General features: G+C 38.0%; 1 protein-coding gene across 1 annotated transcript in view; it reads right to left on the minus strand.

Moving 5' to 3' along the window:
* Positions 1-24390, minus strand: part of MEIKIN (meiotic kinetochore factor) — an 86656-nt gene that overhangs the window by 11335 nt on the left and 50931 nt on the right. Inside the window, exons 10-11 of the mRNA XM_044387268.3 lie at positions 19361-19441; positions 16341-16460 (exon numbers count right to left, since the gene is read on the minus strand). Coding sequence (XP_044243203.1) covers positions 16341-16460; positions 19361-19441 — 201 coding nt within the window. The remainder of the gene's footprint in view (positions 1-16340; positions 16461-19360; positions 19442-24390) is intronic.

Below are 24390 nucleotides of genomic sequence, written 5' to 3' on the forward strand. Positions count from 1 at the left end.
CTTATTTAATACTCACAAGAACCAGAAAGGGCAGATTATATCAGCCCCATTTGTAAGATGAGGAAACTTACGTTCAGAGAATTTGGATACCTTATTTAAGGACACAGAGAGGGTAATGACAGAGTTGAGATTCAAGCACTCCAAAGTGCAAGAGCAAGTTTACATGATTTATTGAATTAAAACACAAATGTATTTTAATTCTGAGCCATATACTAGATTTCCTTGGTTTCCCAACTCAATAAATTTTGACAACTGCCCATCAAACAGACAAACTCTAGAATAAAGAAACACTGTATCTTCCAAAAGTGATATATCTTATTTCTTAGAACTCAGAAAGAGACATATGTATTTACCAAGGGCTCCTCCCACTGTAAGTAAAGCCTATATAGAAATAACTTCTACTTTAAAATTCATATCATCTTCTGTGGTGGGCATCTGATATGTTCCTACCCAGTATCATTTCTATTCTTCTGTACTGAACAGACCAGAGTTCTCTTGGGAGAATCTACTCATTCTCCCAGCCTGCATACCACCCCTTTCTTACGGCTCAGGTGGAGCTGATAATACTTCTGAGCACCAAGAGGCCCTAAAGCCCAGCCCAGCCAATCACTATATGCTACGCCGCTGGGCACAGTGGCTGGTTCAGACAAGGACATTGTAAATGGGTCAGCAGGAGAAGGGAATTCTCAACGTGAGATTCTGGTACTAAGCCAAAATCCTTAAGGGGGAAAAACTGGTCCTAGAGTGACATCCAACCTTAGCTGTAGCTGTTGTAGTAGAAACAGATACATATCCTCTTAGGAGGATGGGATCCCTATTTTAGGCACATAGGATTCTTATCAAGTAAGAGCAAGGAAATAAATGATCAGAGTCAGAATTAGAATTGTTCTTTAAGATTCAGCTCAGAACAGTTCCAAGTAGAAATATTAGACAAAATACATTTCACCTCATCCTCTAATTTTATTATAACAACAATAAAGGAAGTACCAAACTCATGAGAAATCAAGCTACTGTGTGTAAGACTGTACAGGAATATCAAAGAGGGGAGTTAAGCCCCTAGGCCATCAGATATCAGAACTGCCAAATCACAGCAGAATAACAATGTATGAAATGATTAAAGAATTAACAACTGAAATCTCATGGATAAGCAAGCAACAAGGAACTATCTGGAGTGAAAAGCAGATGTGAAAAAGAAACAACTAGAATGTCTTGAAATGATAAATAAAACTGTTGAAATACAAAAGTCAATGGAAGCCTTAAGCAGCAAAGTGGACACAACTAAAGAATAACTGATGAAATTACCCAGAATTCAACAAATAAATGAAAAACATTAAAGAGAGTTTGAAAGATATAGAGGATAGAAAGATGCTTAACATATGTTAATTATCATCCCAGAGAGGATAAAACAAATAATAGCTGAGATTCCCAAACTGATGAGAAACATGAGTGCACACATTCAGGAAGCCTAATATCCCAAACAACATTAAAATAAAAAACCAACAGGGGTGTCTGGATGGCTCAATCTGTTAAACGTCCAACTCTTGATTTTTGTCTCAGGTCATGATCTCAGGGTCTTGAGATCAAGCCCCACATTTGGTTCTGCATTCAGTGGAGAGTTTATTTCTCTCTCTTTCTCTCTCTCTACCTCTCCCTCTGCTCCTCCCCCTGCACTTGCTCTCTATCCAAAATAAATAAATCTTTAAACATAACAATCCTAAACAATCCTAACTATTTACACACCTAGTAACAGAGCCTTAAAATACATAAAACAAAAAGGATAGAAATGAAATGAGAGAGGGGCACCTGAGTGGCTCAGTCAGTGAAGCATCTGCCTTTGGCTCAGGTCATGATCCCAGGGTCCTGGGATCGAGCCCCATGTTGAGCTCAGCAGGCAACCTCCTTCTCCCTCTGCTCCTCCCCCTGCACATGCTCTCTCTCTCACACTCAAATAAATAAATTAAATTAAATTAAAAAGAAATGAAAGGAGAAATGGAAAAATCCTTCATCACAGTCTGATATTGTAATACCTCTTAATAAATGATAGACTAAATAGGCAAAAAATCAGCAAAGATATAATTGACTTGAACATTACTACCAATCAGCCTGACGTGACTGATCCTGTAGACCATGCTACTAAAAAAAGAAAAATATGCATTATTCTCAAGTGTACACAGAACATTTACCAAAATAAACCAAATGGATTATAAAACATGTCTCAATAAATGCATACATACAAGACATACAAAGAAGAGTCTTAGACGACAATGGGATTATATTAGAAATTAGTAACAGAAATATCTCTGAAAAATTTCCAGATATATGGACAAGAAATTGCATACTTCTAAACAGGCCATGGACCAAAGAATAAATAAAGAAGGCAAATGGAAAGTATTTAAACTTCATGAAAATGAAATACAGCATGTAAAAACTTGTGGGATGCTGCTAAAGCAGCGGTCGAAGCAAGTTTGTAGCATGAAATACCTATAGGAGAAAAGAAGAAAGGTCTCCTATCAATGAACTCAGCTTCCACCTTAAGAAAGTAAAAAAGAAAACCAAATTAAACGGCAAGTAAGCAGACAAAAGAAGATAATATGAGAGCAGAAATCAATGAAATAGAAAATAGAAAAACAATAGAGAGGGGAGCCTGAGTAGTGCAGTTGGTTAACCATCTGACTCTTGATTTCAGCTCAGGTCACGATCACAGGGTCATGAAACAAGCCCCACATGCACTCAGCACAGAATCTGCTTGAGATGCTCTCTCTCCCTCTCCCTCTGCCCTACCCCTGCTCGTGCTCTATAAACAAACAAACAAATACACTCTTTTTTAAAAAGGAAAATAAAAACAATAGAGAAAAATCAGTAAAACCAAACTCCTAGCCAGATTAATGAAGAAAGAAAAAAGAAGACACCAATTACCAATATCAGGAATAACAAAGGCTCTATCACTACAGATAACAATATATTAAAAGGATAATAAGGGAATATTATAAACAACAACTGATAATAAATTTGACAACTTATAGAAAATGGACAACTTCCTTGAAATACACAAACTACCAAAGTTCACTTGAGAATAAATAAGCTGAATAGCCCTAAAGAGATTTTTAACTGTAGCTTCTTATTTCCTTCCAAAAGAGAGAACTCCAGGCCTAGATGGTTTCACTAGTGAATTTACTAAACATTTAAGGCAGAAATAATACTAATTCTTGGAAGGGGGGGAAAAGATGGCGGAGGAGTAGGGGTCCCCTTTTTCGGCTGGTCCCCTGAGTCGAGCTGGATATGTACCAGACCAACCTGAAAACGCACGGAATCAGCCTGAGATGCAGGAAGATACATCTGGATCTCTACAAATGAACATCTCCAGGGCTGAGTATTGAGGTAGGAAGTGGAGAGCGATGAATCCACGCACAGATACCGGAAGATAAACAGAAGGGGGAGGGAGCCGACACGCTCAGACGCTGGGAAGCAGTAGCCTCCTGCACTGGGGAGCAGGCCGGACTCACAAACCAGTACCGTGAGAGGTCAGACTGAGACCGTGAGCCCGGGAACGTGCGCGACCAGACTGAAAACCGGAGCTCTGAACGCTCACTGGAACCAGACTAAAACCTGGAGCTCTGGAGCGTGCGCCCAACCAAACTGAAAACTGGCACTCTGGAGTGAGCCCGAACCACACTGAAACTGAGAGCTCGGGAGTGCGCGCGGGAATGGGGGGGGGCGGCTGGCGGTGTTAGAAACACAAAGGACAGAGACATGCGGGCCTGGAAGTGAGGGCTGGGACACTGGCTATGGGGCGCACAACCCAGGACGCTGCAGGGTTTTTGGCAGCACCCACAGAAACAGAGTTAAAGAGGCCAAGAGAGCTCAATGGAGAGCAGACTGCGATCTCTCTGTTCTGAGACAGAGGCTAGGATTCTGCCACCACTGCTCTGACTCTCAGAAGAGTCACAGAAAACCGCCAAGGAAAGCCGCCAGAGAACAAAAGCCTGGAAATACCAGCTCACAGTGTGCCTATCCCCATCCCCCCTCGCAAGGGAGAGGGAGACTCTACCCAAACAGGGTTGCTTGAATATCAGTGTGGCAGGCCCCTCCCCCAGAAGGCAGGCTGAAAAAATCAAGAAGCCCACATCCCTAAAGTCCCTATAAAACAAGTGCGCACTGCCTGGGTCCTGGTCAATAATTTGGGCTCTGGGCAACCCCACAATCTCTCCTCATCAGAATGACGAGAAGGAGAAATTCCCCCCAGCAAAGAAAAGATAATGAGTCTGTGGCCTCTGCCACAGAACTAATGGATATGGATATAACCAAATTATCAGAAATGGAGTTCAGAGTAACAACGGTCAAGATGATATGTAGACTTGAAAAAAATATTAACGAGAATATAGAATCTCTAAGGGCGGAAATGAGAGCGAATCTGGCAGAAATTAAAAATGCTATGAATCAAATGCAGTCAAAACTAGACACTCTGACAGCCTGGGTAAATGAGGCAGAAGACGAATTAGTGAATCGGAGGATGGGATGGTAGAAGAGAAAGTTAAAACAGAAACCTGGCTCAAAAAAATCCAATCTCAAGAATGTAGATTACAGGAGATTACTGACTCAATGAAATGTTCCAATGTCAGAATCATTGGCATCCCCGAGGGGGTGGAGAAAGAGAGCGGTCTAGAAGAGATATTTGAACAAATTGTAGCTGAAAACTTCCCTAATCTAGCAAAGGAAACAAGCATTCGTGTGCAAGAGGCAAAGAGGACCCCTCCCAAGGTCAACCATGGCAAACCTACACCACGTCACATCATAGTGCAATTCACAAATATTAGATCCCAGGATACAGTATTGAAAGCAGTCAGGGTGAAGAGATTTCCCATGTACAGAGGCAAAAATATCAGAATAACGTCAGACCTGTCTGCACAGACCTGGAAAGAGAAGAAAGGTTGGCAGGATATTTTTAAAGCTCTATCTGAGAAAAACATGCAGCCAAGGATCCTTTATCCACCAAGGCTGTCACTCCGAATTGATGGAGAGATAAGGACCTTTCAGGATCGGCAGAAACTGACTGAATTCGTAACCACAAAACCAGACCTACAGGAGATGTTAAGGGGGGTTCTATAAAAGTAAAAAGGCCCCAAGAGTGATACAGAACAGAAATTTACAATCTATAGAAACAAAGACTTCACAGGCAACATGACATCATTAAAATCATATCTCTCAATAATCACTCTCAATGTGAATGGCCTAAATGCTCCCATAATGCCGCAGGGTTGCAGATTGGATAAAAAGACTTCACCCATCCATTTGCTGTCTATAAGAGACTCATCTTGAACCTAATGATGCATCCAGACTGAAAGTGAAGGGATGGAAAACAATTTTTCATGCCAATGGACCTCAAAAGAAAGCTGGAGTAGCGATTCTCATATCAGACAGATTACATTTTAAACTAAAGGCTGTAGTTAGAGATACAGAAGGACACTATATTATTCTTAAAGTATGTATCCAACAAGTGGATATGACAATTATAAATATCTACGCCCCCAACAGGGGAGCAGCAAGATACACAAACCAACTCTTAACCAGAATAAAGAGACATATAGATAAAAATACATTAATAGTAGGGGACCTCAACACTCCACTATCAGCAATAGACAGATCACCTAAGCAGAAAATCAACAAAGAAACAAGAGCTTTGAATGACATACTAGACCAGATGGACCTCATAGATATATACAGAACACTACACCCCAGAATAACAGAATACTCATTCTTTTCAAATGCACATGGAACATTCTCCAGAATAGACCATATACTGGGTCACAAAACAGGTCTCAACAAATACCAAAAGACTGAAATTATTCCCTGAATATTCTCAGACCACAATGCTTTGAAATTGGAACTAAATCACAAGGAAAAATTTGGAAGAAACTCAAACACTTGGAGACTAAGAACCATCCTGCTCAGGAATGACTCGATAAACCAGGAAATCAAAAATCATTTTAAACAATTTATGGAGACCAACAAGAATGAAAACACAACAGTCCAAAACCTATGGGACACTGCAAAGGCAGTCCTAAGGGGAAAATACATAGCCATCCAAGCCTCACTCAAAAGAATAGAAAAATCTAAAATGCAGTTTTTATATTTTCACCTCAAGAAGCTGGAGATGAGACAGAAGAACAGGCCTAACCCACACACGAGAAAGCAGTTGATCAAGATTAGAGCAGAGATCAACGGATTAGAAACCAGGAACACAGTAGACCAGATCAACAGAACTAGAAGCTGGTTCTTTGAAAGAATAAATAGGATCGATAAGCCACTGGCAAGACTTATTCAAAAGAACAGAGAAAGGACCCAAATTAATAAAATTATGAATGAAAGGGGAGAGGTCAAAACCAACACCAAAGAAATAGGAAGGATCATTAGAAACTTTTATCAACAGCTTTATGCCAATAAATTAAACAACATGGAAGAAATGGATGCCTTCCTGGAAACCTATAAACTGCCAAGACTGAAACAGGAAGAAACTGATTTTTAAAACAGAATGATTAATTATGAAGAGATTGAAGCAGTGATCAAAACCTCCCAAAAAACAAGAGTCCAGGGCCTGACGGATTCCCCGGGGAATTCTACCAAACATTCAAAGAAGAAATAATACCTATTCTCCTGAATCTGTTTCAAAAAATAGAAACAGAAGGAAAACTACCAAACTCATTCTATGAGGCTAGTATTACCTTGATCCCCAAACCAGGCAAAGACCCCATCAAAAAGGAGAATTACAGGGGCGCCTGGGTGGCTCAGTCGTTAAGTGTCTGCCTTCAGCTCAGGGCGTGATCCCGGCGTTCTGGGATCGAGCCCCACATCAGGCTCCTCCGCTGGAAGCCTGCTTCTTCCCCTCCCACTCCCCCTGCTTGTGTTCCCTCTCTTGTTGGTGCTCTCTATCTCTGTCAAATAAATAAATAAATAAATCTTAAATAAAAAAAAAGAAAGGAGAATTATAGACCGATATCCCTGATGAATATGGACACCAAAATTCTCAACAAGATCCTAGCTAATAGGATCCAACAGTACATTAAAAGGATTATCCATCATGACCAAGTGGGATTCATCCCTGGGTGCAAGGGTGGTTCAACATTCGCAAATCGATCAGTGTGATAGATCATATCAACAAGAAAAGAGTCAAGAACCATATGATCCTCTCAATTGATGCAGAAAAGCATTTGACAAAATACAGCATCCTTTCCTGATTAAACCCTTCAGAGTGTAGGGATAGAGGGTACCTTCCTCAATTTCATAAAAACCATCCATGAAAAGCCTACAGCGAATATCATTCTCAATGGGGAAAAGCTGAAAGCCTTTCCCTTAAGATCAGGAACACGACAAGGATGCCCACTTTCGCCATTATTAGTCAACATAGTGCTAGAAGTCCTTGCAACAGCAATCAGACAACAAAAAGGGATAAAGGTATTCAAATCGGCAAAGAAGAAGTCAAACTGTCTCTCTTAGCAGATGACATGATACTCTATATGGAAAACCCAAAAGAATCCACTCCCAAACTACTAGAAGGTATAGAGCAATTCAGTAATGTGGCAGGATACAAAATCAATGCTCAGAAATCAGTTGCATTTCTATACACGAACAATGAGACTGAAGAAAGAGAAATTAGGGAATCCATTCCATTTACAATAGCACCAAAAATCATACATTATCTCGGAATTAACTTAACCAGAGACGGAAAGGATCTATATTCTAGAAACTACAAATCACTCTTGAAAGACATTGAAGAAGACACAGAAAGATGGAAAAATATTCCATGACCGTGGATCAGAAGAATTAACATAGTTAAAATGTCTATGCTACCTAGAGCAATCTACACTTTCAATGCCATCCCAATCAAAATACCAATGACATTTTTCAAAGAACTGGAACAAACAGCCCTTAAATTTGTGTGGAACCAGAAAAGGCCCCGAATTGCCAAGGAAATGTTGAAAAGGAAAAACAAAGCTGGGGGCATCACGTTGCCAGATTTCAAGCTATACTACAAAGCTGTGACCACAAAGAAAGCATGGTACTGACACAAAAACAGACACATAGACCAATGGAACAGAATAGAGAACCCAGAAATGGACCCTCAGCTCCTTGGGCAACTAATCTTTGACAAAGCAGGAAAAAACATCCAGTGGAAAAAAGACAGTCTCTTCAATAAATGGTGCTGGGAAAATTGGACAGCTACATCCAAAAGAATGAAACTTGACCACTCTCTCACACCATACACAAAGATAAACTCCAAATGGATGAAAGACCTCAATGTGAGACAGGAATCCATCAAAATCCTAGAGGAGAACATAGGCTACAACCTCTTTGACATCGGCCACAGCTACTTTTTCATGACACATCTCCAAAGGCAAGAGAAACAAAAGAAAAAATGAACTTGTGGGACTTCATCAAGATAAAAAGCTTCTGCACAGCCAAGGAAACAGTCAAAAAAACTAAGAGGCAGCCCACGGAATGGGAGAAGATATTTGCAAATGATACTACAGATAAAAGACTGGTATCCTAGATCTACAAAGAACTTCTCAAACTCAATACACAAGAAACAAATAAACAAATCATAAAATGGGCAGAAGATATGAACAGATACTTTTCCAAAGAAGATATACAAATGGCTAACAGACACATGAAAAAATGTTCAAAATCATTAGCCATCAGGGAAATTCAAATCAAAACCACACTGAGATACCACCTTATGCCAGTTAGAATGGCAAAAATTGACAAGGCAGGAAATGACACATGTTGGAGAGGATGTGGAGAAAGGGGATCCCTCTTACACTGTTGGTGGGAATGCAAGTTGGTACAGCCACTCTGGAAAACAGTGTGGAGGTCCCTTAAAAAGTTAAAAATTGAGCAACCTATGATCCAGCAATTGTACTAGTGGGTATTTACCCCAAAAATACAGACATAGTGAAGAGAAGGGCCACATGCACCCCAATGTTCATAGCAGCATTGTCTACAATAGCTAAAGTGTGGAAGGAGCTGAGATACCCTTCAACAGATGACTGGATTAAGAAGATGTGGTCCATATATACAATGGAATATTACTCAGCCATCAAAAAGAACGATTTCACAACATTTGCAGCAACATGGACGGGACTGGGGGAGATAATGCTAAATGAAATAAGTCAAGCAGAGAAAGACAATTATCACATGGTTTCATTCATTTATGGAACATAAGAAGTAGGAAGATCGGTAGGAGAAGAAAGGGAAGAAGAAAGGGGGAGTAAACAGAAGGGGGAATGAACCATGAGAGACTATGGACTCTGGGAAACAAACTGAGGGCTTCAGAGGGGAGAGGGGTGGGAGAATGGGATAGGCCGGTGATGGGTATTAAGGAGGGCACGTATTGCATGGTGCACTGGGTGTTAAACGCAAGTAATGAATCATGGAACTTTACATCAAAAACTAGGGATGTACTGTATGGTGACTAACATAATATAAAAAAAATTATTATAAAAAAATAAAAAATAATTTAAAAAAAGAAAGAAAGAATACTAATTCTTTCCAGAAAATTGAAGATGAAGGAGTACTTCCCCACTTGTTCTATGGGGCTAGCATTACTCTCATGCTAAACTCAGAGACAAACATCACAAAAATAAACAAATGAATAAAAATATAGACCCTCACAAACACTGATGGTAAAATTCTAAAATATTTTTAGCAAATCAAATACATCAATACATAAAAAGAAAAATACACCATAATTCAGTGGGGTTTATCCCGGGATGCAGAGCTGATTTATCATTAGAACATAAGTCAGTATATTACATTCAATTCACAATCATCATCAATTCATCATATTAACAAACTGTAAAAGAAAAGTCCTACTACCATCTCAATAGTTACAAAAAAGTGAATTTGGCAAAAATCCAACATTCATTCCCGATTAAAAACTCTCAAGCATATTAGGAATAGATGGGAACCTCCTCAACCTAAGAAAAACTTATGGCTAAGATCATATTTAATGGTTAACTACTGAATGCCTTCCCTCAAATTATTGAAACAAGGCAAGGTTGTCTGCTCTCTCCACTCCTCTTTCAGCATTGTACAGAAAAATCTAGTCAGTGAAATTAGACAAGGAACAAAAAGGCAACCAGATTAAAAAGGAATAGGTAGGGGTGCCTGGGTGGCTCAGCTGGTTAAGGGTCCAACTCCCGATTTTTGGCTCAAATCAGTATCTCAGTTTCATGAGAATGAGCCCCACGTCAGGCTCCATGCTGAGCACAAAGTCTGCTTGGGATTCTCTATCTGCCTCCCTCTCCCACTGCACCTCCCCCACCTAAAATAAATAAATAAATAAATAAATAAATAAATAAATAAAATCTTAAAAAAAAAAAAAAAGGAAGAGGTAAACTTTTTTCCAGAAGACAAAATAATAGCCTACGGCATGATGGAAACTTGTGGGGGGTGGGGAGAACTACCAGAAATAACAATTAAGTTTAGCAAGTTTGCAGTATACTTATTATGAATGGAATGTTTCTATCCCCACAAAACTCATATGTTGAATCCCTAATTCCCAATTAGACTGTATTTAGAGATAGGCTCTGTGAGAGGGTGATAAAAGGTTAACTGACTTAATAAGGGCAAGGTCCTAATCTGAAAGTGCCGGTGCCCTTTTAAGAGGAGGAAGAAACACCAGAGCACTTTTATACTTCATGCAAAAAGAGAAAAGGCCATGTGAAGTCATAGCAAGAAGGTGGACATCTATAAGTCAGAAGAATGCCCTTCTGGGACCTGAATAGGTTAACACCTTGGTCTTGGACTTTCCAGCCTCCAGGACTGTGAGAAAATAAATTTCTGTTGTGTAAGCCACCCAATCTATCTTATTTTATTATGGCAAACCAAACAGACTAATATAATGATCAACACACACACACACACACACACACACACACACACACACAGTATTTCTATATGCTAGCAATTAATAGTCAGATATTGAAATTAAAAATACCATTTATAATAGTACCAAGAATATGAAATACTGTCATCAGTAGGGAAATAATGACATCAGGTAGGAATAATGACCCAAACAGTGAAAACTACAGAATAATTTGGAGAGAAACTAAAGAAGAGCCAAAAAATGAATAGCTATACATCGTTCTTGGGTTGGAAGACTCAATATTGTCATGATATCAATTATTCCCAAATTAATCTGTAGATTCAATGCAATCCTAATCAAAATTTCATCAGGATTTTTTTTTTGGTAGAAATCAACAAGCTGATTCTATTTTTTTTATTATGTTATGTTCATCACCTAGAATAACCAAAACAACTGAAAAAGAACAAATTTAGAGGCTAATACTAATTTCAAGAACTATTATAGTGCCTCATTATTCAATACTGTGTGGTACTTACACAAAGATAAACAGTAAAACCTTACACAAACTCGTACAAATACATGGATAACCATTATTCAATAAAGATGGAAAGGCAATACAGTGGAGAAAGAGTAACCTCTCAACAAATGTTGTTAGAATAACTGAATGTCTATATGCAAATAAATACACTTGAATCCATACTTCACACCATAAGTAAAAAATTAACTCAGAGGCGTTAGTGCAAAATTTTAAAACTTCTAGAAGAAAACGTAGGAGAAAATCTTTGTGACCCTAGGTTAGGCAAAGATTTCTCAGATATGACAACAAAGACATACCATGAAAAAAATAAACAAAAAATTGACAAGTTGGACTTCATCAAAGTATGTTCTTTAAGTGACATGGTTTTGCAAGAAACTACAGATTTTATTATTCCATTTATAACAAATGTCCAGAAAAGGTTACTCTAGAGACAGAATGTAGATTAGTATTTGCCTGGGGTTGGGCATGAGAACAGGGCTTAACTGTAAATAAGTGTGAAGGATTTGGAAAATGTTCTAAAACTGACAGGTAATTGTCTAAGAATTACTATTTACTAAGTTTACTAAGTAAACTTACTAAGTTTTACTAAGTTTTTTTTTTTACTAAGAATTTTACTAAGAATTACTAAGAATTTACTAAGAATTACAGAATTGTAAACTTGAAATGGGTGAATTTTATGATATGTAAAATAACACAAAAAACGTCTGTTTTTTCATTTTTTAAAAAAGACAGTGGAGTGGATAAAAAGACAAGGTATGGACTAGGAGAATATCTTTCAAAGTATATATCTGATAAAGGATTTGCATCAAGAATATATAAAGAACTCTGAAATTCTACAATAAGAAAATCAACAATTTTTTTAACATGCAAAAGATATGGACAGGTATGTCACCAAAGTAAAAATACAGATGGCAAATGCCAAGCACATGAATATGTGATCAACCTTATTGGTCACTAGGGAAATGCAAATTAAAACCAGAGTATGGGGGCGCCTGGGTGGCACAGCGGTTGAGCGTCTGCCTTCGGCTCAGGGCGTGATCCCGGCGTTATGGGATCAAGCCCCACATCAGGCTCTTCCGCTATGAGCCTGCTTCTTCCTCTCCCACTCCCCTTGCTTGTGTTCCCTCTCTCACTGGCTGTCTCTATCTCTGTCGAATGAATAAATAAATAAAATCTTATAATAAATAAATAAATAAATAAATAAATAAATAAATAAATAAATAAATAAAACCAGAGTATGATATCACTTAGTACCAATTGGAAAGGTTAAGATTAAAAGACTGACCATACAAAAGGTTAAGATTAACTTAACTACAAGTCTCAAACATTATTGGTGGAAATGTAAAATGGTACCATCACTTTGGAAAACAGTTTGGAAATTTCTGAGGTATTTACCCAAGAGGAAAGGAAATATACATCCATACAGCTAGAGAAGAAATTATTCTGATATTTAATATTTACAGTAAGATTTTATTGAAGATTATTGCAATAAGGTTCACTCACTATGTTGTAAGCTGAAACTAATGTAACACTGTACGTCAACCATACTTTAAAAAAAAGATGTACTATATGTTGACTAACTGAATTTTAAATTAGAAAAAAAGAAATAAACCTTTCTCTATTCACACACACAAAAAGACCCTATAATAAGATATTGCAATAGAGGAGAGAAATTGGGCTCAAATCCAAATACAACAAATATAGCTAGGGATTTACAGTTGAGAAGAATGGGGGTGTCAGTGGTTGAAAAATTATTATGAGGAGACAAAAGTGTAAAGAGATTCTTGTTAAACTGACCTTGTGATATTGTGATTTTTTAAAAAAAGATTTATTCATCTATTTTTATTTGAGAGAGAGAGAGAGCATGAGCCAGGGGAGGGGCGGAGGGAGAGGGAGAGAAAGAGAAAATCTCCAGCAGACTCTCCACTGAGCGCAAGCCTGATGCAGGGCTTGATCTCAGGACCCTGAGATCATGACCTGAGCTGAAATCAAGAGTCAGCCGCTCAACTGAGTGAGCCACCCAGACACCATAATATTGAGATTTTTAAAAAGAAATACATATTTGGTTTTCATCCCCATTGCCAGCACAGAGCTCCTAAAACCCTTGGAATTTCCTAAGTGATAAGAGCAATAAAGGTGTTTTTGTTAATGTGATAAAACTTTTGGAAAGCACCTAAGGATGGGGGCTGGTTGCCAGGGGAATCAATATTGGATTAGAGGGTTGGAACTTTCAGGCCCGCCCCATAACCTCCAGGTAGGGGAGAGGAGCTAGAGGTTTACTCGGTTGCCAATGGCCAATGATTTAACCAACCATACCTATGTAATGAAACTGTCACCAGGTATACTCCAAGACCTGACCTTTACTGCTCAGCTGCTTGTAGCCACCAACCTTTCTCTACATTTTCCCTTAAGCTCTTTTTTCTAGTTTATCTCTTAACCCAGGCAAAGACCCAAGGGGCATAGCAACCTGTGATGGAAACCAAAACTACCCTTCAAGCAATAATGACTGACTGGAGGAAGAGCTCCCATGGCCCAGACCACCCAGACCAGTTTGACCATAACCCCCACCCCTGACTCATGGCTGCACAGATAAACTATGGAATGACCCACGCAATGACAGTTACCTTTACCTCATTATAATACTAAAATCTCTGCCCAAGGAGGAGCACCAGCCTCATTTGCATAACATATGATGTATGTTATGTATGTATGTATAGCTCCTTGACCTTTCCCCATACCTTGCCCTATGCCCTATCTCTTCCATGTGGCTATTCCTGAGTTATATTCTTTTATAATACACCAGTAGTCTAGTAAGTAAAATGTTTCTCTGAGTTCTGTAAGCTAGTCCAATAAATTCATAAAATCCAAGGAGGGGATCATGGGAACTTCTGATTTATGGGCAGTTGGTCAGAAGTACAGGTAACAACCTAGACTTGCAAGTGGCATCTCAAGTAGATGGTGGTTTTGTGGAACTAAGCCCTTTGCCTGTGGAATCTGATGCTATCTTCAGGTAGATAGTGTCAAAATTGAGTTAAATTCTAAGATACCCAGCTGATGTCAGGAGCATTGCTTGTTGGAGGTGTGGGCAACTCCCCTACGCACACACAAACTTTGAAACTGGGTCCAGGAACACAATTAGACATAAGAGGCCAGAGTGCCAGAGACAGGACAGATCAGATCAAGGTTGTGAAATCAGATGGCAAGGGTGGGAGAAAATTCTTGCGAAAACTATACTCAGCAAGGATGAACACAAGGCCTAGTTGAGAAGAGGGCTCAGAGGAGCCTAACTAAAGTTCAATCAAGGAGAGAATCTTTGTCAATACAAATACTTGTACTGAATGTTCCTAGTAGCTAAACAATCCAAATGTCCATAAATGGGTGAAAGGATAAACTTTTGCATACTATAAATGGAATACTACTTATCAGTAAAAAGGACCAAAATATTGATACACTCAACAACATGAATGAATCTCAAAATAATTATTCTGAGTAAATAATGCCAGACCAAAAATTCTCTCTCTCTCTCTCTCTCTCTCTCATTTGAATGATCCCAAAACTCTAGAAAATGTAAACCAATCTATAATTATAGTAACTAGATCAGTAGTTGCTTGGGGTCAGGGGTAGGAAGGAAAAAATTATAAAACAGGAGGAGAAAACTTTTGGGTTGACAGATTTTCACAATCTAGATAGTGGTCATGGTTTCACAGTTGCATACATACGTTAAAACTTTCAAATTATACACTTTAAATATGTGCAGTTAATTGTATGTCAATTATTCCTCAATAAAGATGCTTTTTAAGAGAGGTAATAGTTTCCAGTTTCACCTGGCCTTGTGTTTCCCTACTTAAATTCCATTCCAAGTCCTTATTTCAATCTATTTTTACTTTCCTTCAGCCTCTTACCCCGTATTTTCTTTCTCTCTCTCTCCCGGGAAATTATCCCTCTGTCTCTAGTCTCAGCCTTTTATAATCTGTTCTCCACCTCTGGAGCCAGGAGGACATATGATATCATCCCTTGTTCAGAATCCTTTATTGGAATTGCTTTATATGGATTAAAGATAAAGACCCTTTGAGATCTTGGCCCTTGTTTATCTTTACAGCCTTGTCTCCAGCTTTCTCTCACCATCTGGATTCCCACCCTCATCCCAGAGTCACACTGAAAAGGTCTAGCTATAGTGAACCACTACGTATCCCTCAAGTTTTGCCTTTTTATGTCTTTTTCTCTCCGCCTCTTTCTCTTACTGTATCCTTCTATTTCTCTGTCTGCTCCCACACCCCTTCTTTCTGGCTCTTTCTTTCTCCCCACCCCACTTTCTGTTTGCTCTTTTTCTGCTCATCTTCTATCTCTACTCCCGCCCCCATGGCTCTTAGTTTTATGAATTTTATATCTTCTTTTTTTTTTTTTTAAAGATTTTATTTATTTATTTGACAGAGATAGAGACAGCCAGCGAGAGAGGGAACACAAGCAGGGGGAGTGGGAGAGGAAGAAGCAGGCTCATAGCGGAGGAGCCTGATGTGGGGCTCGATCCCAGATCGCCAGGATCACGCCCTGAGCCGAAGGCAGACGCTTAACCGCTGTGCCACCCAGGCGCCCCTTATATCTTCTTTTTTAATGGAGCATAGTACGTTCATGTATTCATCCTAACACAGTGAAATTGGTGACTACAATTTATACGTATAGATGAAAACAGAGTTTTGGTTTAAAGTAGGCTAACAGTGTTTCCTCTCGTTGTTTAATAGCCCCAAGCCCTGACAATGCAGTGTTCTGACTGTGGCAGCCTAATATTCTTTATTTAGAATTGTAACTGATAGCTGTCTCCTCATGTGGATGATGTTAGCCTCAAATGAGTTACAGATTTCTTAAAGTATCTCATATACAAAGTATCTAATATAACAGTAATAATTTATTTTAGTAATTGAAGAAAAAATTGAAAATACTAACCTCATTTGAAGAGTTTTCTTGCAAATTTGACACAGGAACAATTTCATTTGAATTAACATAATTGCTGACATTTGGAAATAGTTCTTCAAAAGACACTCTCTGTACTGAGGACAAATCAATCTATAAAAAAATATATTACTCTTATAGAAGTCAAATGTGGCAGAAACAATTATTTTTACATAATTAAAGGTGAAATACTATCTCATTAGAAGCATTTTCTTGGGAAAAAGTACAGAGTTTCTTTCTGAGGTGATAAAAAGATTCTAAAATTGACTCTGGTGATGATTACACATACCTGTGAATGTACTAAAAAATATTGAATTTCACACTCTAAATAGGTGAATTGTATGGTATGTTAATTATACCTCAATAAAGATGTTTTTAAAAAGCCCACTACAAAAAAAGTGTTAAACACACAGTTACCATGTGACTCAGCAATTCTACTTCCTCTTCTAAGCATATACCCAATACATCTGAAAACACATATTTACATAAAAACTTGTACATGAACACTCATAGCATTATTATTCTTTCAAATGCCCCCAAACTGACAAATTAGTAAACAAAATGTAGTATATCCTTACCATGGGATATTATTCAGCCATAAGTAACGAAGAAAGTATACATTGTAAAATGGATGAACTTAGAAAACATTATGTTAAGTGAAAGAAGCCAGACACAAAAGGCCACATATTATACAATTCCATTTATATGAAACAGCCAGAATAAGTAAATCTATAAAGAACCATTTTTCCCAGCTTGAAAAACTGATCTTTGTTTAATTCTCATACTCTATTCCACCAGGAACCTGATAAAGGTAACAATGCCAACATTGTTAATGGTAAAAATGATGTCTGATTGATAAATTGTATCTGGACTAGAAAGAACTATAATTGCACTGTAAATAAATGATAAATTCACTATACGTAAATAAGCCCTACAAAAAGCACCATAGTTTGGATTTCCCTGACTCTTGTAATTTGGCATGTCTCTTGTGGGAACTCTGGAAGCTATGTCTATGTGTATTACAAAAGATACTTGATCTTATCTCCTTGTATCTGAGCTGTACCCACACTGCTAAGTAAACTGCTCTATGGACTTCTGTGAAGACTGATCCCACTGAAGAGGAACACCAGTTTCTGCCCTGCTTGTCAGTTGTATTCCTATTGTTTTTTTTTTTTTTTTAAAGATTTTATTTATTTATTCGACAGAGATACAGACAGCCAGCGAGAGAGGGAACACAAGCAGGGGGAGTGGGAGAGGAAGAAGCAGGCTCATTGCGGAGGAGCCTGATGTGGGGCTCGATCCCATAACGCCGGGATCACGCCCTGAGCCGAAGGCAGACGCTTAACCGCTGTGCCACCCAGGCGCCCCTGTATTCCTATTGTTTAGTTGAACCTAAGAAGAACTCTGGTTGGATGAGAGCCAAATTATAAAACTCTTAGAAGAAAACAGAGGGGGGAAATTTAATAACATTGAATTTTGCAACAATTTCTTAGCTATGACGCCAATAGCACAGAAAAAGAAAAAAATAGAATAATTGCACTACATAAAAATTAAAGCTTTTGTGCATCAAAGGATACTATCAAGAGAATGAAAAGGTAACCCACAGAATGGGAGAAAATATTTGCCAACCATGTAGCTGATAAAGGGTTAAAATCTAGAATACATAAAAAAAAACCTCCTACAACTCAACAATAAATAAATAAGCTGGTTAAAAAATGGGCAATAGACTTAAACAGACATCTCTTAAAAGAAGATACATAAATGGTCAATAAGCATGTGAAAAGAAGCTCAACATCACTAGCGACAAGGGAAATACAAATCAAAACCACAATGAAATACCATCTCACACCCATGAGGATGGCTATTATTTTTAAAAAACACATAGAAAATAACAAGCGTTGGCAAGGATATAGAGAAATCAGAACTGTTGTGCATTGTTACTGGGAATGTAAAACAGTGCAGCTGTTATGGAAAACAGTGTGTCAGTTTCTCAAAAAGTAAAAAATGAGAATTATCATTTGATCCAGCAATTCCACAAAGAGGTATTTGAACACCTATGTTCAGAGCAGCATTATTCACACTGGCCAAAATGTGGAAGTAACCCAAGTGTCCACAGACAGATGAATAGATAAAACAAAATGTGGTATATACATACAATGGAATATATTCAGCCTTTAAAAAGGAAAAAAATTCTGACACATGGCTACCACATGGATGAGACATTATGGAAAATGAAATCTGTCACAAAAGACAAATACTGTATAATTCCAATTATATGAAGTATCTAGAGCAGTCAAATTCAGAGGGTAGAATCGTCGTTGACAGAGACTGAGGGATGGAGAAACGGGGACTCAGTGTTTAATGTATGGAGTTTCAGTTTTGCAAGAAGAAAAACTTTGCGAGAAATTCTGCATGAAAAAAGTGATGGTTGCACAACATGTGAATGTACTTGAACTGTACAGTTAAAAAGAGTTAAAATGGTAAACTTTAGGGGCGCCTGAGTAGCTCAGTTAAGCGTCCTAACTTGATTTGGGCTCAGGTCATGATCGCAGGGTTGTGAGATGGAACCCCAAGTCTGGCTCTGCACTGAAAGTGGAACCTGCTTAAGATTCTCTCTCCCCTTTGCTCTCTGCCCCTCCCACTACCCTGCTCGTGATCCCTCTTCCTCTCTCTCTCTAAAACAAAACAAAACAAAACAAAAAACCTCCCAAAAAAACAAAAAAACACAAACATTCTTAAAAATGGTAAATTTTATGTTACATACATTTTGTCACAATAAAAAAAAAAAACGAAAAAACAAAACAAAACGAAACCCTGGTTGGTGCTGCAGTATTCTAATCTTTCTTTTATGTACGGCAGTATATAGAGTACATCCAGTGAACGCAAGTCTATACAGCAGAAAAACAGACATTATTCCCTATGTAGAATATTCCCCTGGTGTGGCAGAAACAGAATAATAGGGAGGAGGGGGAACCAAAACACAGATACTACAAGTGCCAAATGCTAATACTTACCACTAAACCAGCAGTTTGTGAAGATGGAGTACTTGTTAAGAGGCCTCTGCTTTTCTTATCAGGAATGCTAGAATTTGTTCTCTATCAATGTTGTGTGAAATAGGGGATTGAATAGCAGAAATAAATAAACTAATTTAATACAGTAAAAACACAATATCATATTAGTATACTAGATCATAATGTGTCATACTAATAAAACTTTAATGTGCTAATTAAATTTTACACCACTAGACAAGTAATGAATTTTCTGGCTTGAGCTAGGTCAAGCAACTCCTAAGAGTTCTGCATGGCTCAAGAACTATACAAGAATACTTTGGGTAAAATCACTCTTAATTTAGGAAGAAAAGCTAATTAAAGTTTTGAACTAGGAAAGGGTGCTTTGATTATCTTTTTTTATTGCTAAGAAAATTATTATACTTTTAGCATTTGTTTAATTGCTAATGTATTATTGTACTTTTTATGGAAAGGAATTATAAGTTATTTATGAAGCTGTTAAACATATATGCAATAAAGATAATTGGTTTAAAATACATACATTTAAATATATAGAGACACTTTCATTTATGCAATATCAAAGTTAGGGAAATTATAAAGACTCATTTTCTATTTCTTGAAGATGCAAAGAGGCAGACAGAGAGACAGGTGGACAAATCAAGAAAGAGTGAGAGAGCAAGAGAAAGACAAGATCAGAGACCTAAAAGTTAAAGAGAGAAAGCGAGTGATGGGGAAGGGAAGAGGAGGGGAGAGGAGGAAGGAAAGGGAAAAAGAAAGGGAGAGAGGGACGATGAGGAGATAAAAGAGAGGAACGCTAAGAAGAGATAGGGAGGGAGAAGAAAGATGGAGAAGATGGAGACCAAAGACTATGAACAGAAAGAATCTGACAGAGAAACAGAGTCAGAGACAGAGAAGGACAGATGGAGAGAGATCAAGACAGAGACAGAAAGAAGAAAGACAGAGCTTGAGTAGAAGAGACAAAAACCAGGGAAAAAGTCAGAGAAGCAGAGCTGTGAAACTGAGTGACAGAGATATTAAAAAAGAGAGAAGACAGATAACCTTATTTCTGGCAATCAGCCATCTTTTCACCTTTTGGATTCCATGAAACAACCAGTCCCTCTGATAAATCTCTTCGAATAGGTGTTTATTATATGCTGCCAACTTTGGAACACAGACTCAGATTTGGAACTTGAACGTCATAGGAAAGTTTATGTTATGTTTCTTTTTTCTTTCTTTTCCTCATTTCTTTCACTCTTCCTTTCCTTTCTGGCTTAACATCTCTAAAACTAGTTGTTTGTTCAAGACATAATATGGGATCGTTTATTAGGAAAATTTCTATCAAAAAAATTATATGGGTATATTTACCTGGCACACTGACTATGTCAGCTCTCTAATTCATTAGCTATTTTATCTTTTAACTTCTTCATCTGAACAACAGGGATTATTCTACCCCTAAGGATTGCTGTGCAAAGGTTACGAATAATACATGTAAAGAGAACCTGTAGAGTAGGAGATACTCAGTGATAGCTATTATTTATCATTGTGGCTGCCATGGAGGTGTTCTGGTCAGATCTCCTTGAACAAAGAACCTGCTGTTCCATTGCAAGGACTGCAGTTAGGTGACAGCCCCCCCACCCCAACCCCCATCCCCGCATTGCAACTTCTCTGGAATCTGCTTCATCTTTCAGGTCGAGGCCATCATCTTCTCAGGGCAACCCTCAGCAAACGTTTGCGCATAGGAACCAACGTAAAAATCCTGTAATGGACTATCTTTGCTCCAGACCTTGAACTGGGAGAGCTTTTGGCAGATGTGCATTGAGGGCTGAGACTATTCCTGCCCAATGCTGCTTTCTCCCTGCTCCTTTCTCAGGTATTATCCCCTCCAGTACACCACTTGAACTCCATTCTGTCTGAATATCTGCTTCCCAGTGGTCCCTAGAGACACAATTATTAACTGACAATCCATTTTTTTAAAAATCTGCCTGTATATAGCTGTAAATATAAAGCTCTCTGCATTTTTCCCCTAGATTTGTTAAGAAGTTATGTATATCTAAATCTTCCCAAAAAGTACATTTCCTTGGTATAGGCTTTTTAAGAATTAGTTAACAGAAGGTCAGTGCTTACCAATGCAGGTTCCAGGGGCTGAGACAATGGAACTTTGGTAATTGATCTACTTGAAGGAACCTTGATTTTTAGATGACGAGAACTGAACTTTGTTTGCAAATTTGTATCTCTAGGTTCAGGATCTTTTTCAGGCTGAAACAAATTCATAATCATGAAAACATTTGTTGCACTTCTCAGATGTCTTATTTTATTGTGATAGAAATATGTTATAATTATTACAATTAAAACAGAGTATATATAAATCATATATGAATATAAATTTATATATATATAATTCTATTGTTATTCCCTCAACTTGCAAAGGGTATCAACTTAAAGATAAATATTTTTGTAAAAAAAGTAAGGTTTTCTATGTATTTAAAAATAAAATCTAAAGACAAAGCAGCTTAAAATACACAAACTTGAAAAATTTCCCTACCACATTTAAGGTAACGTCTCCCAAATAGTGTTCTGTAAAAAAATATGATAATGAGATCTATCTTTCAATAGTTAAAACTAAATTTTAGAGAAAACATCAAATACATTTATATAAATGTATTTATTATGTAATAATCTTCATTTAAGAAACCAAAAATACTAAGACATCAGGAAGCTGCAACTACAAAAAAGTGTGTTGCTTTACCAATTAATTCCTGATTAAAACTGCACACTGCTGAGTGACTGTTTGTCCTACGTAACCTGTCCAGTGCTCCTGAGATGTATTTATAATAGCACTGCCAGTTTACATATATTCAGCATAACCTAGGAAGTGCAACTGGAGTTGAGTCCTGAAAGAATGACAGTATTTTGAGTTGTGGCTGAGAGGATAAAGAGAAGGTAGAGAGAGGGGAGGGGAGGGGAGGGGAGGGGAGGGGAGGGGAGGGGAAGGAAGGAAGGAAGGAAGGAAGGAAGGAAGGAAGGAAGGAAGGAAGGAAGAAGGAAGGAAGGAAGCCAAGGAGCTATAAGGTTCATTTTAACCAAGAAAAGAACAAGGGAAGGGTATGCAGCAAAGAGCAAGGTACTTACCGGCATCTATTGACCCGTTTCTCTCGTGTATGCCTTACATACAGCTTTTTCTCTGACTCCTGTCATTATTCTCAGCAATTTCATCACACAAGTTGATAATCCATCTAACCAACTGGCCTGCCAATTGCTTGACCTCTGCATTCTCAATAATCTTTTCCCCTCATAGCATTTTAGTCACTCCGTAATCAAACACAGCTCTTACCACCAACAGAAATTAGACAATCACCAATTTGAAGAGTGTCTTACATCCTTCCAACCCACGTTCAATTGTCTTCATGATATAAAGTCCTCCCTCAATGGAATCTCCAAGTTACTGATCCTACCATTTATCGTCATACATTATCCTTCTCCTGTCATTCCTTCCTCATCTACCACCATCTATCATTACCATTATCCCTTTCTCCTTCTGTCACAGATGTCTGACAAACCCCCAACCTCAGATGACTCCTGACATCAACATCTTCTGTACCTCCACTGCAACTAAGTGCTGGGAAAATCGTACAATCAGTCATATCAAAGTCACCACAAACTCAAAAGGAAAAACCATGAATGGCAATGTTTCTATAATTCTCTGGCTTCTCATGATTATTTCACTCTCATCCCATTGTCCTTAAACCTCTAGCCTCCTTCCCTCTACCATTCTCAGCTAACAGCCTTACCTCACACTCCCCCACAACTATAGAAGAAATCAAAAGACTCAATTTTGGGGGCCTGGTGCAAACTAAAAATGTGGGGCCTCTTGTTTAAGAAAACTATTAAAAATGTCAAGGCAACAGCAGAGCATTAAATGAAATGTGAGGTCCTTCTAAGCACAAAGCCCATGCTGCTACCACTACCTTTACAAATATAGCACAATAGTAATATCCCTCCTCTTTTAAAGGCCAGTCCCTCCTCTTGTATTCTGGATCCTGTCTTTCCACATCTTTTCAAAGACTTCCCTCTTCCACATAATAGTATATAGAATTTGTTGAGGTTTTTTGAAATAGTTTTACGGAGATATAATTCACATACCATAAAATTCACTCATTTTAAGAGTAAAATTCAATGGTTTTCAGTATATTCATTTTTTATTTTTATTTATTTTTTAATTTAAATTTTAGTTAACATACAGTGAAATATTGGTTTCTGGAGTAGAATTCAGTGATTTATTACTTCATAAAATACCCAGTGCTCATCACAAGAAGTGCCCTCTTTAATATCCATCATCCATCCAGTCCATCCCCCACTGAGGGTCCCTACATCAACCCTCAGTTTGTTCTTTATTGTTAAGGGTCACTAATGGCTTGTGTCCCTCTCTCCTTTTTTTCTCTTTTCCTCCTTTCCATACATTCATCTGATTTCTTACTTAAATACCACATATGAGTGAGATCATATGGTATTTATCTTTCTCTGACTTATTTCACTTAGCATACTACACTCTAGTTTCATCCATGTTGTTGCAAATGGCAAGATTTCAACCTTTTTGTTGGCTGACTAATATTCCTATGTGTATGTGTGTGTGTGCATGTGCGTGTGTGTAGTGCACGAGCATTACATCTTCTGTATCCATTCATCAGTCGACAGACATTTGGGCTCTTTCCATAATTTGGCTATTATTGATAACACTGCTATAAACATTGTGGTTCATGTACCCCTGAAGTCTGTATTTCTGTATCCTTTGGGTAAATACCTAGTAGTGAAATTGCTGTATCATAGGGTAGTTCTATTTTTAACGTTTTGAGGAACCTCCAAACTGTTCTCCAGAGTGGCTGCACCAGTTTGCATTCCCACCAACAGTGCACGAGGATTCCCCTTCCTCTGCATCCTCACCAACACCTGTTATTTCTTGTGTTGTTAATTTTAGCCATTCTGACAGGTTTGAGTTAATATCTCATCATGGTTTCGATTTGTATTTCCCTGATGATGAG

Source organism: Ursus arctos, unplaced genomic scaffold (genome assembly GCF_023065955.2).
Source record: "Ursus arctos isolate Adak ecotype North America unplaced genomic scaffold, UrsArc2.0 scaffold_5, whole genome shotgun sequence".
Taxonomy (NCBI): domain Eukaryota; kingdom Metazoa; phylum Chordata; class Mammalia; order Carnivora; family Ursidae; genus Ursus; species Ursus arctos.